The following is a 15,596-nucleotide window of genomic DNA, read 5'->3' as shown; positions in this document are numbered from 1 at the left end:
ATTAATGACAATCTTGTCAAACAGTCCTTTGCCATCCAATCATTTACTCATCCAACAAAGTCTTCTTCATTTCTAAAGGTCTCACATAGACCTTAAGCTGCTATTGATGTCAACCTTTGCAGGCATGGTGTACAGGAATTTCCAAGCCTTTCAACTGAAAATATAGGATGCTATTTTAAAAATGTCTACTAATTTTTAACTTTGGATATCTTTTTGCTATATTGACTAATTTCATAATCTTTACTCACCCAGTAACATTGATATCAGCTACAACTATCTGCAGTTAGATTCCCATGTCACTGAATATTTATATCTGGGTATGTTCTGGATGCATCTTAATTTTAACCACATCTTTGTAATTTATCACTGACTGAGTTTTGTCATCTATTGGACAATTGGCAGTCTTTACTTAATTTTTTTTTTTTTTTTTTTAATCTTTAACTGAGAAAGGAAAGGGAACTTCTTAGAAACATTCATTACATTATCAGGTGAATTTTAAAGACTTATTCACGCCTGCCATCTGAGCAAGCAAGTGCTTCATTTCTATAATTACTCTAGTCAACCATAAAATATAGTTCAGGATGTTGCTGCATGTGCATATTTAATACTAAGCTGTCTACATCAGAATATTTCTATGCTGATTAAATAATGTACATATTTTAGTTTAACCCTAGAGTTAGTGCTATTTGTTACTATCCACATGTTTCAAAATCATTTTCATATTGTCATTTGATTTTGTTTTATATAAATGGCATTTGTACTAGGTTCAAAACGCAGCTAATGTTTTTGAATGTAACAGATTTAGATGCAGATTTCATTCTGTTGAAATAATACATATATCACAGATTCCCCTCCGACATTAAAAAAAAGTGATCATTTGTACTTTTCTTTTTAAGATTCGGCAATTCATGAGTGGAATGAAGAATTACTTAGTCAAACATGGAGAAGGCCAGTTTGAACAGTTGGTTCAGCAAGAAAGAAGTAAAGTGAGTGATATTGTGTAGGAATTGTTTTTATAATTATGATTATTTTCAACTTTGGTAAATACTGTATTTTAAATTTATAAATTTTTTTGGATACATGCTCATCTTTCATTTTTATTCTTTGTGATTATTTAATAACATGAAATACAAGATGAGAGTCAGTCACAAACAGAAGTTAAAAATGAATTTAATTAAATGAATTTCCAGTGCTATGAAATCTCTTGATCATTTGCTATTAAGTTGTCATCAATTTTTATGTATTATTTGAATAAAGTGTTGGAATCAGTCCTTTATTAAGTGGCAACAATTTCAGCCATTTCCTCTGGAACAGATTCAGTTTATTAAGTTGCCATAATACCAATAAATCTAGCTTTCTTGAATAAAAAAACCCCCAGTTTGAGACGCTTTGTGTTTTATGCATTTCATGGCAGAACATATCTAAAAAAATTGCACATAGTACCGATAAATTTTGCTAAATCCCTCACCGAATCTGTTGAATCTTTTCATTAGCTTGTACAGTAAAACAAATTACCGTATTTCCCCATGTATAAGACGCACCTTTTTTCGACTCCTCGACGTGGGCACCTGTATGTGGTGAGGGGACCTCCCAGCGATGCTGCTGGTCTTCCAGATTAGCATCACTGGGATCTAATGCCCATACCTTGGTTCCAGGGTTACATCTTTGGAATCCGGCATGTGCAGCAGTGCGCCGCAACCCGTGGAATTCGGAAAGGGGGATCCTGGTGGTTGAGGGGCCCAGCCTTAATACACCACTTTGGCCCCTGCTTTGACAAGATGGGTGGTCCCGGACCGGCCCGACTGGGATCAATCGGCGGGTGGTTCTTACTGCTAGGATCAACTGTGTTCCAATAAGTCTCCCTCCCTTTGGTCCTGGGACGGGATCAAGACTTATTGGAAACGTGGGTATGGTGCCTCTAAGCTAACTTGGCGTCCCATTCGTGTACGCAGTACCTGCTAGTTCACGAGTGGGCATCCCCTCGTAGGGCTCCGTGGTGGGTGAGGTAATTAGGGCATCGGAAATTTTTATCTTACTCCTATGAGTAATTTAAATCCTTCTTCTTCTGGGGCCCCAGCCCCTACCTAATCGATCGTTAGATGAGAGTGACAGCAATTCTGCTAAAAGAGCCAGAACTGAGGAGAAAACACCATCTGTGACACCTCTTTTCCTCATTCTCCATTCTACCAGGCAGTCAATTGGGAAAATGTCACCTTTTTTTTATCCAGAAAGGATTAGAAGGGATGGCAGGTTCAACCAAATCCGTAAAACGGCTGCATTCTGGAAATATTTTAATTGAAGCATCAAACTCAAATCAAGCCGAAAAAAATTTTGAAAGCCATATCTATAGGGGGAATACCCATCATCGTAACCCCTCACAAAACTTTAAACTCTTCACGAGATGTCATATCAGAGAGGGATCTTCTTCACGTTTCTGAAGAAGAGATCTACTCTGAATTAAAAGAACAAGGAGTAACAGCTGTCAAGCGAATTCCCATCCTTATGCATGGATATTCCCATCCTTATGCAAGGAATGTTCAGCTTCCAAACCGATCTGTGTAAATTGCCAACAAGAGCATCCTGCCTACTCCAGAGCATGCCAGCAGTGGAAGGATGAAAAAGAGATCCAAAAACTGAAAACAGAGCTGAATATCTTCTACCCAGAGGCTAGAAAACGCATACAACCAATAAATAGCGGGAAGCCTTCATATGCTCAGAAAGTTTCTGCAAAGTGTACTATCAGTACACAAACAGAGATGACTGTACCACCAAGAGAGTCATTCACTCCGATTGCACGCTGTTTATTGAGTTCACAAAAGCCCACCAAAAAACAGTCAGCTGCCACTCCTATATCCGTACCTCCTAGTGCTCCACCACTACCAAAACCAAGTGGTAAAAAAGAGCAACCAATAATAACAGAAACAATGGATGTAGAGGACAAGGAGGTACCAGACAAATCAGTCCTGGAACTCTTCGTGGAGGAAGAAATGGACACCGGACAGCGTCCATACTTCCCCAAAAGAGATAAACCCAAGACTGATAAAAGTAAGCCCTCAGCAACTCGGAAGCCGCCTGATGGACCCACCAAGCCAAAATAATGGCTAAATTCCTACAATGGAATTGTCGTGGATTCCAGCGAAATACAGATGACATCAAGGCCCTCCTTCAAAAGCACGAACAAGTTTGCTTTTGCTTGCAGGAGACTTATCTAAAGGCAAATGATAACCCCACCATGCATAACAACATTTTTTCATAAGGACAGAATTGTGGATGGCCCTCCTTGTGGTCAACCAGACCCCAGTTCAGCCCTTGCTAGTTACAACCGGCATAGAGGCTGTTGCAATTCGCCTTACAATGGGATTTTTATTAACCGTGTGCTCTATTTATTTACCACCTGGGACTGACATCTCCCAGGAAGACCTTGATGATCTTGTAACGCAGTTGCCTCCTCCTTTCTTACTTCTCGGGGATTTTAATGGACATAACACCCTGTGGGGTAGTTCTAACATCAACGGAAGGGGACGAGTCATAGAGCATATGCTAAATGACAATGACCTTTCCCTTCTAAATACTGGAACAAACATGTTTTTCCACATGCCTACCCGTACTTTTTCTGTCATTGATCTCTCTATCTGCTCCCCCTCTCTACTCCCTTCACTCACTTGGGAAATGGAGGAGAGAACCCATACAGAAGTGATCACTTCCCTGTGATAACCTCGTTAACAGTGGGAGACCATGTCTTCCTTTCAGGTTATCACGGTGGAAGACTGATCAGGCTGACTGGACTGCCTTCCAACATCAGGCAAAATTTGACCTCAGTACCATCAATCAGGAGCCTATCAATGATGCAGTAACGTACATCACAGAAATTATCGTCCAAGCAGCTGCGAATGCTGTTCCAAAAACATCTGCCCCGTTTCCACCATTTCCCAAACCTTGGTGGAATTCACAATGCACAGCAGCAAGAAAGACTCAAAACAAAGCGTGGGGGATATTTCGCCGATTTCCTACCACGACCAACCTTATATAGCCTTTAAACGTGCACGAGCCACGTACATCTGCCGTCAGAGTCAAAAGGAATCGTGGATCCGTCTTACTTCATCAGTTACTCAGTCCACTAGTACTAAGTTCGTCTGGGATAAAATCCGGAAAATGAAGGGAAAATATACATCCCACCCTTCTTCAATCCTAGATTATAATGGATGCACTATTGCAGATCCAACTGCAATACCAATTCTTTTGGGGAAACATTCTCTAACATCTCTGCAACATGTATTCCCCAGAGTTCCTGGTCCTGAAAAATAAAATTGAAAAACAGGCTCTTAATTTTAAGTTTAAGAGCCTTTATCCCTACAATGGGGCATTCACTAAAGAGGAACTGAAAAGAGCCCTCACTCTTTCCAAAACAAGTGCTTTTGGACCAGATGGCATCCATTATGAAATGATTAAGCATCTTTCACCAAAATCTATGGATTATCTGCTCCTTCTATATAACAGAATCTTTATTGAAGGGCAGTTTCCGGATTCCTGGTGTAAGGCAATCGTTCTTGCCTTTGCCAAACCAGGAAAGGATCCAAAAGTCACTACTAATTATCGTCCTATTGCTCTGACTAGCTGTCTGTGCAAAATCCTGGAGAGAATGGTTAATTTTCGTTTAATATGGTATTTAGAATCAAATGACCTTCTCTCCAACATCCAGTGCAGCTTCCGAAGGAACCGTTCCACTTTGGATCATCTTATTAGACTGGAAACATCCATCCGGGATGCTTTCCTAAAACGTGAACATTTAGTGTCTGTATTCTTTGACATGAAGAAAGCGTATGACACAACTTGGAGATTTGGCATCTTAAAAGATTTGCATAGCCTTGGTCTTAGAGGGCACTCCCCATTTTTATTAAAAACTTTTTAGCCAATCGATCTTTCCAAGTTCGTGTGGGATCCTCACTCTCTCATTCCTTCAGCCAAGAGGAGGCAGTACCACAAGGATCAGTATTAAGTGTCACGCTTTTTGCCATCAAAGTAAATTCCATCACAGAACAACTTCCTCCAACCTTAAACAGTGCTCTCTATGTTGATGACTTTAGCATATTTTGTCAGTCATGCAACATGAGGGTTATTGAAAGACAACTGCAAAAAGCCATTGATCGCCTTAATTTCTGGGCACTTGCTAATGGCTTCAGGTTCTCGCCACAGAAGACCGTTTGCGTACACTTTTGTCGTAAGCGTAATCTTCATCCTGAACCTGAATTAAGGCTCGGACAAAATGCTATTCCAGTAGCAGCGGAAACAAAATTCTTGGGACTCGTATTTGATAAAAAGTTCACCTTTCTGGATCACATCTGTCAACAAAATGCACAAGAGGTCTAAATATTCTGCACTCTTTGTCCTCTACATCCTGGGGTGCAGACCGCTGCACCCTAGCATTAGCATTAGTAGAGGCATTTGATGCAAGAAAGCAAGCTTATGCAGCATCAGCCAAAAAAAAAACCACTCCCACTTCACCCCTCTGTTCGTTCAAAATACCTGTCCAGCTGAGCCTTAAACTTATTTAGGCTATCAACTTCCACGACAAGGGATGGAAGTCTGTTCCACCAACCAACCACTCGCTGGCTAAAGGCAAATTTCCGCACGTCTATCCTACATCTGTCTTTCCTCAATTTGAATTTATGCCCTCTCAGGTGATTATTCTGAGCAAGAGGAAGAATCCCATCAGCATTGAGCATGCTCAAACCATTCAATGCTTTATACACCTCTATCAGATCACCTCGCTGGTGCCTAGTCTCCAGACACTGTAATTTGCAAATCTTAAGCCTTTCTTCGTAAGAGCACCCCTTTGTTCCATTCACTAATCTTGTTGCCCTTCTCTGTATTCGTTCCAGCAGCTCTACATCCTTCTTGAAATGAGGCCCCCAGACCTGTATACAGTACTCTAGGTGTGGCCTGACCATTGCCTTATACAATGGAATAATCACCTCCTTATCCCTGCTGGAAAAATTCCTATATATCATTGACAATACACCATGAGCTACTCTTGCAGCCCGCCTGCACTGCTCAGAGAACTTCATATCTGCCTGCACAACCACCCCCAGGTCCCTTTCATTCTCTACCACTGTCAGTGTAGTACCACAGAGTTGATACGTTGCTCTGGGGTTGCTGTTTCCCATGTGTAGTACTTTACATTTGTCAATGTTAAACTTCATTTGCCACCTCTCAGCCCATCTGCTCAACCTTTCCAGATCCTGTTGCAGCAGCATAGTGTCAGTAGTGTCCTTGACAACCCTGCCTACCTTTGTATCATCTGCAAACTTCGACATTAAGCTTGATATACCATCATCAATATCATTTATGAATACAGAAAACAATAATGGACCCAACACTGAGCCCTGAGGGACTCCACTAATAACATTAGTCCACGACGAGCAGTGTCTATTGATTATCACTCTGTCTTCTCCCCCTCAGCCACCCCTTTACCCACAGCAGCAATTTGCCTCCAGTGTTACACTGCTCCAATTTGTGCAGCAGTCTTCCATGTGCAACAGTATCAAAAGCCTTTCTAAGATCCAAGTATATAATATCAAAGTTATTCCCTGCATCCAGTTCCTTTGTGACTGCATCATAGTATCCAATCAAATTGGTCAGGCAAGACTTCCCCTTAACAAAACCATGCTGTGTCCAAGCTATAACTGAAGTCTTGTCTAAATGATCCTGCAGTGCTTCTTTAACTAGTGCCTCCATTAATTTTCCTGGAACAGAAGTTAAACTCACAGGTCTATAATTGCTTGTGTCAGCTTTTGATCCTCCTTTGTGAATTGGGGTCACATTTGCACATCTCCAGTCTGTGGGTACCTCCCCTGAGTCCAAGGAAGCTCTCATAATTATGGCTAAGGGTTTGCTTACTTCCTTTGCTGCCTCCTTTAATATAACTGGATAGATCCCATCCACCCCAGGTGCCTTTCTTGTGTTTATCTTCAACAATTTCTCCTCCACTTTACTCTCAGTTATTACAAGATTCTCTAGCTTACTGCTAGAGTTGAATACACCTCTGGCTTTCCCCTCGCTAAATAACTCCTCATGTGTGAATGTCGATGCAAAATATTCATTTAGTTTGTTAGCTACCTGAGCAGGATCATCAACAGTTGACCCATCGATATCAAATGGACCAATCTGATTCATCCCCGTCCTTCTAGAGTTTACATAAGTAAAGAACTCTTTGCTGTTTTTCTTTGCATCCCTTGCCAAAGATTTCTCGTAATCTGCCTTCGCCTGCCTAACCTCCTTTGTAACTTGGTTACAGATCAACTTGTATCTATCATAGCCCCTACTACGTATCTACCGTGCACTTGTGCGATTGAGATTAGATTATGGGTCCCAGGTGTACAATTCAGCCAGGGACAGTGTACTCCGATGGCTGGACCCTATCCATCATCAGGCTATTCGTATCACTACTGGAGCATTTCGAACATCTCCTGTCCAGAGCTTATACGTCGAAGCAAATGAACCACCGTTATTGCTTCGACGTAAGCATTTGTCTCTTCAGTATGCTTTAAAACTGAAATCCCTGCCAGACAATCCGACGTGGCCATCCGTTTTTGAGCCACGATGGGAAAGTTTGTACGCTGCCCGTCAGACTTCCAATCGTCCTTTTGGTATTCGTGTCCAAGCGCTACTCAAAGAACTTAAAATCAAGGTAGACAATGTTGCTTGTACACCAAATCAGCCCCTTCCACCCTGGCATGCTCACGTCCCAACGTGCGACTTTTCCCTTAAAATCAGGGGAAAGTCTGACTCTCCATCGTCTGTCTACCTGCAGCTTTTTTCAGCACATAGAGCTGAACGTGCTGAGTTCGTGCCAGTTTATACAGATGGCTCGAAGTCAGAATTCAATGTAGGATCTGCTGCTGTCTTTGCAGACACCACTATGTCAGAGCAGATTCTCCCTGACTGCAGTATATTCACTGCAGAGCTGCGCGCTATAGAGTTAGCCTTGGATCACATTAGTAAATGTTTCATGAACGGTTCTTTTTATATTTGGATGCTTTGAGCGTCTTACAGGCTTTATTATCTGTCAGATATAATCCTCGCCCAGTTCTGTCTCAAGTTCAGCAGAAGATTCACTCTCTCCATGAACGTGAATACGATATCTGCTTCTGCTGGATTCCCATCCACATTGGGATTAAGGGAAATGATTTGGCCGACACCGCAGCCAAATCAGCAATCCACTCCAATAATTGTTGCTTGTCAGTTTCCTATACAGACTACAGGCAAGTAATACACAAAAAGATTCACACCTTGTGGCAAGATTTGTGGAATAGACAGACTACAAACAAATTATATAGTATAAAGCTGTAATTGAACTGTGGCAGTCTAGTCTGCACAGGAATCATAAGGAGGAAGTTGTTCTAGCACGGACCTGCATAGGACACAGTCATCTGACACATTCTTTCTTGCTGAGGGCTGATGACCCTCCTATGTGTGAGTCCTGTGATACAGTTTTATTCCTGAAACATATTTTAATCGAGTGCCCAAATTTTAATAAAATGCGCTTTACTGCTTTTAACCATATGACTGAGCCCTATACACTCAGTCAAATTTTATCCAACAGTGACAAGGTGTCAGCTCTTTTTAATTTTTTACAGCTTACTAATTATATATACATGTATATAAAATAAGCCTTTTATGTTTTTAGAATATATACCACCTTTAAACTTACACGTAATCTTTTGACCAGGTAACCTCTTTTACTGTTACCAGAATCTATTTTTGCCTTTTTTCTTGGCACATAATAGCCACTGCTGCTAATGCGCCATAAAAATTTTAAACCTAACCTTTTTTCGAAAAATTTGGGGTCTAAAAACTGGGTGTGTCTTATACAGTGGTTGTAGATTTTTTTTGCTTGCATTTCCCGCTTTTTCACACTCGTTGTCTTTGCGCTCATTGTTTCGCACTTGTTACCAGTATATTAGGTTATGTTTTGCCACGTTCTGCCCAGAAATGGCTCAGAAAAGATTTTCATATAGTGCTGAATTCAAGTTAAAAGTGATCCAGTTTGCAAAAGAGAATGGAAATCATGCTGCTGAACATAAGTTCGGTCCTCCTCCAACTGAGAAAACAATCCGAGACTGGCTATGGGAAGAAGAAACCCTACTGAAAACACCATGGCAGAAGGCCATGAGAGGCAAGTCAGCAAAATGGCCTGATTTAGAGAGGGAATTGAAGATATGAATTAAAGGGCAATTGGAATTCCTGTGTCCACAAAGATGGTTCAGCATGAGGCAAGAAGAATTGCTGATGAAAAAGAAGTTACTGATTTCAAAGGAGGACACAACTGGTGCTTCAGGTTCATGAAACGGAATGGACTAAGCATGCCTACACACCAGACTTGCCCAAAAGATGCCTGAAAGCTATGAGCAGAAGGTCTTTGAATTTCATCGTTTTGTCATTCAATGTCGGAAGACACATCAGTTTGAGTTGAGACAGATTGCAAATAAGGACGAAGTCCCCCTTCAATTTGATGTCCCAAGTAACAGAACTGTTGATAAGAAGGGGATGAAAACTGTAATTGTGAAGACAAGTGGACATGAAAAGAGCCATTATACAGTTGTTCTAGCTTGTTGTGCCGACAGAACCAAGCTGCCTCCTATGCTGATTTTCAAACACAAAACAATGCCAAAAGAAGACATTCCTCGAGGAGTGATTGTCCACGTTCATGACCAGGGTTGGATGGATCAGTATGGGATGTGAAGATCTGGTTTGAGAAAGTTTGGAGCAGGAGACCAGGTGGGCTCTTTTGCAAACCTGCCCTATTGGTGCTTGATCAGTTCAGGGCACACATAACAAAAAATACAAAGAAGATTGCTGCAGAGCAAAAAACAAAACTTGCCATCATACCTTTACATCCCAGCTCCAACCACTTGATGTCAGCATTAACAAACCCTTCAAAGCTGACATGAGAGATGAATGGAACCAATGGATGGAGTCTTCTGGGGACAATTTGACACCAGCAGGAAGAGTGAAAAAACCAACTATAGGAGAAGTTTGTACCTGGGTGAAAAGATCCTGGGATAATATCAAGATTGAGATCATTATAAAGTCATTTAAGAAGTGTGGCATTTCAAATGCCATAGATAGAACTGAGGACGAGGCAATATATGAAGACAGTGATTCGTCATCAGACACAGATGAGGACAAGCTAATGGATGGGAGTTTTGACAGTGATGAGTTGTATGAATTTTATGATGAATAAAACTTGAGTTCAATAACTTTATGTAATACATTTTTTTTCAAATTTCGGGCCCCAAAATTAAGGTGCATCTTATACATGGGACAATACGGTACCTATAGTTGAGCCTTGAACTTGTGGATGATGATCATTATCAAATGGTTTATATAATGAAGTTGTATCTGGGAGTAGGAAAACAAGTTTAACCTTCTAGAGGCCTCAATATTATTTAAAAATGAAATAACATTGTTGGCTTGTCATGAAATTTCAGCAACTACTCGATTATTATTTCTCTTGTTATGCAAGACATTTATTTATATGTCACCCAAGAATTTAAATTTGACTTCTGAAACAACAGTGGTGTTTCGAATTCTCCTAACATTTTCATGCACAGATGACAGTTCCTTTCTTTCGATATTTTATAAGTGCTACATTTTTCACCCCTTGAAACACATCATTTGATGTAGGAGAGCTGTGAAAAATAGTCTTATTTCATCACAATTAAAAATATCTCTTTTTCATATTATGTATGGATACTAACCAATTTCTGACACTACTCTGTAACTTTACTGTTGAATTATTTTTCTTCATCACTTGTGTTGTAAATTTCTTGAGCCATCCATTGGAAGCTTTGAAATTGTTCATTTTTAATTCTCTTCTGGCCTTCAGTGCCTTATGTTGAATCAGTTGTCCGCTTACTAGAATGCTCTTTGATCAAACAGATGAGAACCAGTTAAACTTGACAGTTTAACTGGTTCTCCTTGAAGTATCAAGAGCAGTTTGTCTTTTTTGGGCGGGGAGGCAAACAGTTGTTCTGTTTTTAACTTGAAGTATCAAGAATTATTTTCTAATTCAGTAACTTCCTTTTTTTTTTTTTTTAAGGTTAATCTCCTTTTGGGAGCCATAACAAAATGATATACTCTGAATAGAACTGAAATTGAACGAAACCTGAAATTTCAACTGTAGAATTATTAAACTGATTTTGGTGATATCAACTGGAACATGGTTTAACAGTACAAATAGTGAATTTTACCTGCAGTTTAAATGAGACTCTGATATCCACATTCTTTGTTTCAGTTTAGAGAATTTTGTTTATGTGAATTTTGTGATGTGATTTACCAGTGGGTACTCATTCAAATAGCATTGATACAGTACAGTTTCTTAAAACATCAGTAAATGTGCTCTGACTTTTGTTGTGTTGCCATGCAAGTGAGAGCTCCATTGATAAAATCTGTTGTTTACAGTTTCATCTCTCTTTTTTTTTTTATGTGATTTGGTGCATTGCACTTTTAGCTGTTATTTTATGAACATTTTCTTCAGTGCAACAAAAAAAATAAATAAATAAAATAAAAAATAACCATAATTACATAATGTGGGTTTCATTGTACAAGGAAGAGAGAGAGAGAGAGAGAGAGAATTTGTTATTTACTTTCTGTTTTTATATTAAATTAGTATTAGGTGTGGCAAATGATGAATATAAGTAAGCTTGCTTACACAGCAAAAAAAAAAAAAAAAAAATCATTTTTATTTGCCAGTCAGAATGTTTAATTATTGAGAAATAAAACAAAATATTTTATTTTGAGATGTGACTTATTTTGATTATGATGACATTTTTACCTGCTGGCTATTAATGGTTGTTTTTTTCTTCACCTTCTGGCTATTACATTTTCTTCATCTATCCTGTTTAAACCTGGTCAGTTCCTATTTTTTTTATAACATCCTCCCCCCTCCAGCAGTGGCAGATAGAGTAACATGCAATAGCATGCCCACTGTCTTCTCCTGCAGCATATTTTCTCCAGGCAATTATCCACCTCTCTTTGGCCAGCAGCGACTTTCCATTTTACCCATGAAACCCTCACATGGTCTTCACACCATAGATTTTATCCAAAATTGTAGAATTCTCTTCATTAAGAGAGTTTTACACTTTTGGCCAGAACGTATCACCTTAGATTCCTCTATGGCAGGGGTCCCCAACCTACGGCCCGCAGGCCGGATCTGGCCGCCAGATGATTTCATTCGGCCCGAAAGACTATTTCATCTGCCTCGTGAAATTTATTCTATAGAAATCTTTTTTAGTTGCTACATATCGTATATAAGGATATTTTTAATCAAAATATAATGTAAATGCGTCCAAATATAATTTTGTAACATTGTTGCAACTCTGTGCACTTCCACTTGGCAGCAGTGTTTCTTGCGATGTCAGAAATCCCAACAGTGCGAGTGACCAAGGCTATAAGTTTATAGCCTCGAGTATTTCTGGCGAACAGGAGTTGTCAAAAAGTGAAATAGTAAAGTTAAAATAAGCGACTGTTAAAACAATTGCTAAACACTAATCTAAATATTAATCAAGTAAGTATTAGTGAAAGAACTGTAAGTAATGCTTTCTTTGCAGATTGCAATGTAAAGACGAGTATGCGTATTAATCTTTCTCCTGGTCAGCTATTCTCATTCAGACCGTAGTCGTCGGGCTGCTGCACTGATTATCATGCACAACAATTTATTAGTGCTATTTGTATAAATGCATATTATTTTTAATTTTATTTAACTTTGAATTTTTAATTTTAATTTTAGCGAATCAAGATGTCAAGTAAAAGAAAAATTGATTCCAAATGTCGTGTTATCAATGAACTTTGGTCGATTAATTATTTTTTTATAAGGGACAATAACCGATGTACTTGCCTTATATGTAAGGAAGCAGTTTCTGTGTTGAAAGAATATAATTTGAAACGGCATTATATGACAAAACATGCCTCAACTTACAATAAACTTCAAGGAGAGTGGCGAAACAAGAAATTACAAGAGCTGAGCTTTGATTTCAAGAGGCAACAACAACAGATAACATGTTTCACTAATCAGAATTTAAATTTAATTAGAGCTGGTTTGCGAGCATCTCAAATCATTGCTGAAGAAGGGAGGGCTTTTACTGATGGCGAGCTTGTGAAAAGGGTGTGCCTATCAATTGCAGAAGAAATATGCCTTGATCAAGTTAAGCACTTCACTGCTATAAGTTTATCAGCATCAACTTTAGCAAGAAGAATTGAAGACTTGTCTCCTAATGTTAAAGATCAGCTGAAACAAAAAGTTACAGATTTTATAAATTTTGTACACTTTCATCAATTGCAATTGATGAAAGTGAAGATATTACCAACACAGCACAGTTACTCATTTACATACTCAGTATAAAATCAAAATTTTGAAGTCACAGAAGAACTGGCTGCACTTGAAAGCTTGAAGAATAGAACCTCTGGTGAAAACATATTTTATAGCATATCAAAAGTGTTTGAAGACCTGCAGCTTAATTGGGAATTGTTGACAGCAATTACGACCGATGGTGCAAAGAATATGGTTGGAAAAAATATTGGTTTCATCGGCCATGTTAATAAATATTTTGATTCCAAAAACATCGAAAGACCTATGCAATTTCATTGTGTTATTCACCAGCAATCGTTGTGCAGTAAATTTTTGACTTCGAACTCAATCATGTCGACAATAATTAGTATTGTGAATTTTAAAATGCAAAAATGGCCTGAACCATCGTCAGTTTAAAATTTTCTTGGAGGAAATCGAAAGCAAATATGGTGATTTGTTGTATCATACGGAGGTGCAATGGTTAAGTTGCGGTAATGTGTGAAAAAGATTTTTTCAACTCAGTACCGAAATAGACATATTCATGAACGAAAAATTAAAACCAGTCCCAGAATTAACAGACTAAATGGTTATGGGAACTTGCATTTTTAACAGATTTTTGTGAACATTTGAATACATTGAATAAAAAACTTCAAAGTCGCATCTACTTGTAAATGACTTGTTCTACAATATTAAAGCATTTCAGACAAAATTAGAATTATTTAAAAATCAAATTGAACAAAATAATTTTTCCCATTTTTTGTGTTGTGAAAGTTTATATAATAATATGCCCAATTGTAATTTTTCTACCCACAATTTTGTCCGAAATCTTGAATTATTGATGGAAGCATTTGTTGATCGATTTGTTGATTTCGAAAACAATAGAAAATTATTTACATTATTTCAGAATCCATTTGATGTAAATTTTTCACAAATAGATAAAGATCTACAATTAGAAATCATAGATCTTCAAAGTAACGATAACCTTAAAACATTATTGAAAAATGAAACATTAATTAACTTTTATAAAATTTTGACAGAAAATGAATTTCCAGAATTAAAAAAATTGGCAAGAAGAATAATTTCTATTTTTGGTAGCACTTACCTATGTGAACAAAAATATTCAAAAATAAAATATATAAAATATATAAAATCCAAACATCGATCAAGAATGACAGATGAACATTTGCAAGACGTTTTAAGATTGGGAACTTCTACTATTAAACATAACATTTCAATTATTGCTAAATCAAAACAACTACAAACGTCTCATTGATTTGCTATTTCTATAATATCAAATGTGATTATAATAATAAAAATTGTGAATTTTAATATGACTATGTCTTTATTTACAATAAATATCCCTTGTTTATAATTTTTTATAGTTTTTCTATCTTGTACATTCCGTTTTAACCTGGTGAAGTCACTAAAATTGCGTTTTTTGGTTTACAGTATTTTTAGCCATAAAAATTGCACCGACTCCGGCCCGCCATTTGTTATGAATTTTCTATGTGGCCCTCTGATGAAAAAGGTTGGGGACCCCTGCTCTAAGGAAAAAAAATCTTTTTTTTTTTGATTGTCTGAGCCTAGTACTGCTTATATTATTTCCATTTCACAGGTGACCTAAATCATGTTTAAATTAGTTTAAAAATTAAACTAATTATAGTTGAGACACAGCATTGGTTTGTTAAGGGGTCTTGTCTGACCAATTTGATTGGATACTATGATTGATGTGGTCACAAAGGAACTGGATGCAAAAAGTAATTTTGATATCATATACAGTAAATCCCCCGCTATTCGTGGGGGTTACGTTCCTGTGAAATGTCGCGAATACCGAAAACATGAATACTGAGTTATGGCTCCCATAGTAATAAAGGGGTTCCATTCCAAAGTATGAAATATGTAAGAAAAACTAGTCTAAAATTTTGTCTATGTATGTATTATATGTACCTTCATAATATGACTATGTACATAGACAGTACATAGAGAAATGCAAGCATATGGCATCGAAATGAAAATAAGAAACAATTTAATATTAAATGTAATATTTATTAGGAATTTCAAACAAATCTTTCAAACCAGCACCTTTGCTAGCAAAAAAACTTAAATCCGCCAGTGCTATCACCAGTTTCGCTAAAGTGTTGATAAAGGAGTTTTGCCTTTTCACGAGTGATGAGTGAACTTAAAGGAATTTTATTTTGTGTTTGGTCTTCTATCCACAGATTTAAAGCCTTTTCCATTTTTTTTCTAA

General features: G+C 38.0%; 1 protein-coding gene across 2 annotated transcripts in view; it reads left to right on the top strand.

Annotated features, from left to right (window-relative positions):
- Positions 1 to 15,596, top strand: part of spri (Src homology 2 domain-containing protein sprint) — a 560,442-nt gene that overhangs the window by 471,474 nt on the left and 73,372 nt on the right. For both annotated transcript variants that reach the window (XM_090369518.1, XM_090369519.1), the window contains one exon: positions 897 to 986. In XM_090369518.1, coding sequence (XP_090225644.1) covers positions 897 to 986 — 90 coding nt within the window. The remainder of the gene's footprint in view (positions 1 to 896; positions 987 to 15,596) is intronic.

The sequence above is a fragment of the Mastigoproctus giganteus genome, chromosome 3 (assembly GCF_048544385.1).
Source record: "Mastigoproctus giganteus isolate SK-2022 chromosome 3, ASM4854438v1, whole genome shotgun sequence".
Taxonomy (NCBI): Eukaryota; Metazoa; Arthropoda; class Arachnida; order Uropygi; family Thelyphonidae; genus Mastigoproctus; species Mastigoproctus giganteus.
Note: the sequence above shows the minus strand (reverse complement) of the source record. Positions and strands in the feature narration are given on the sequence as shown.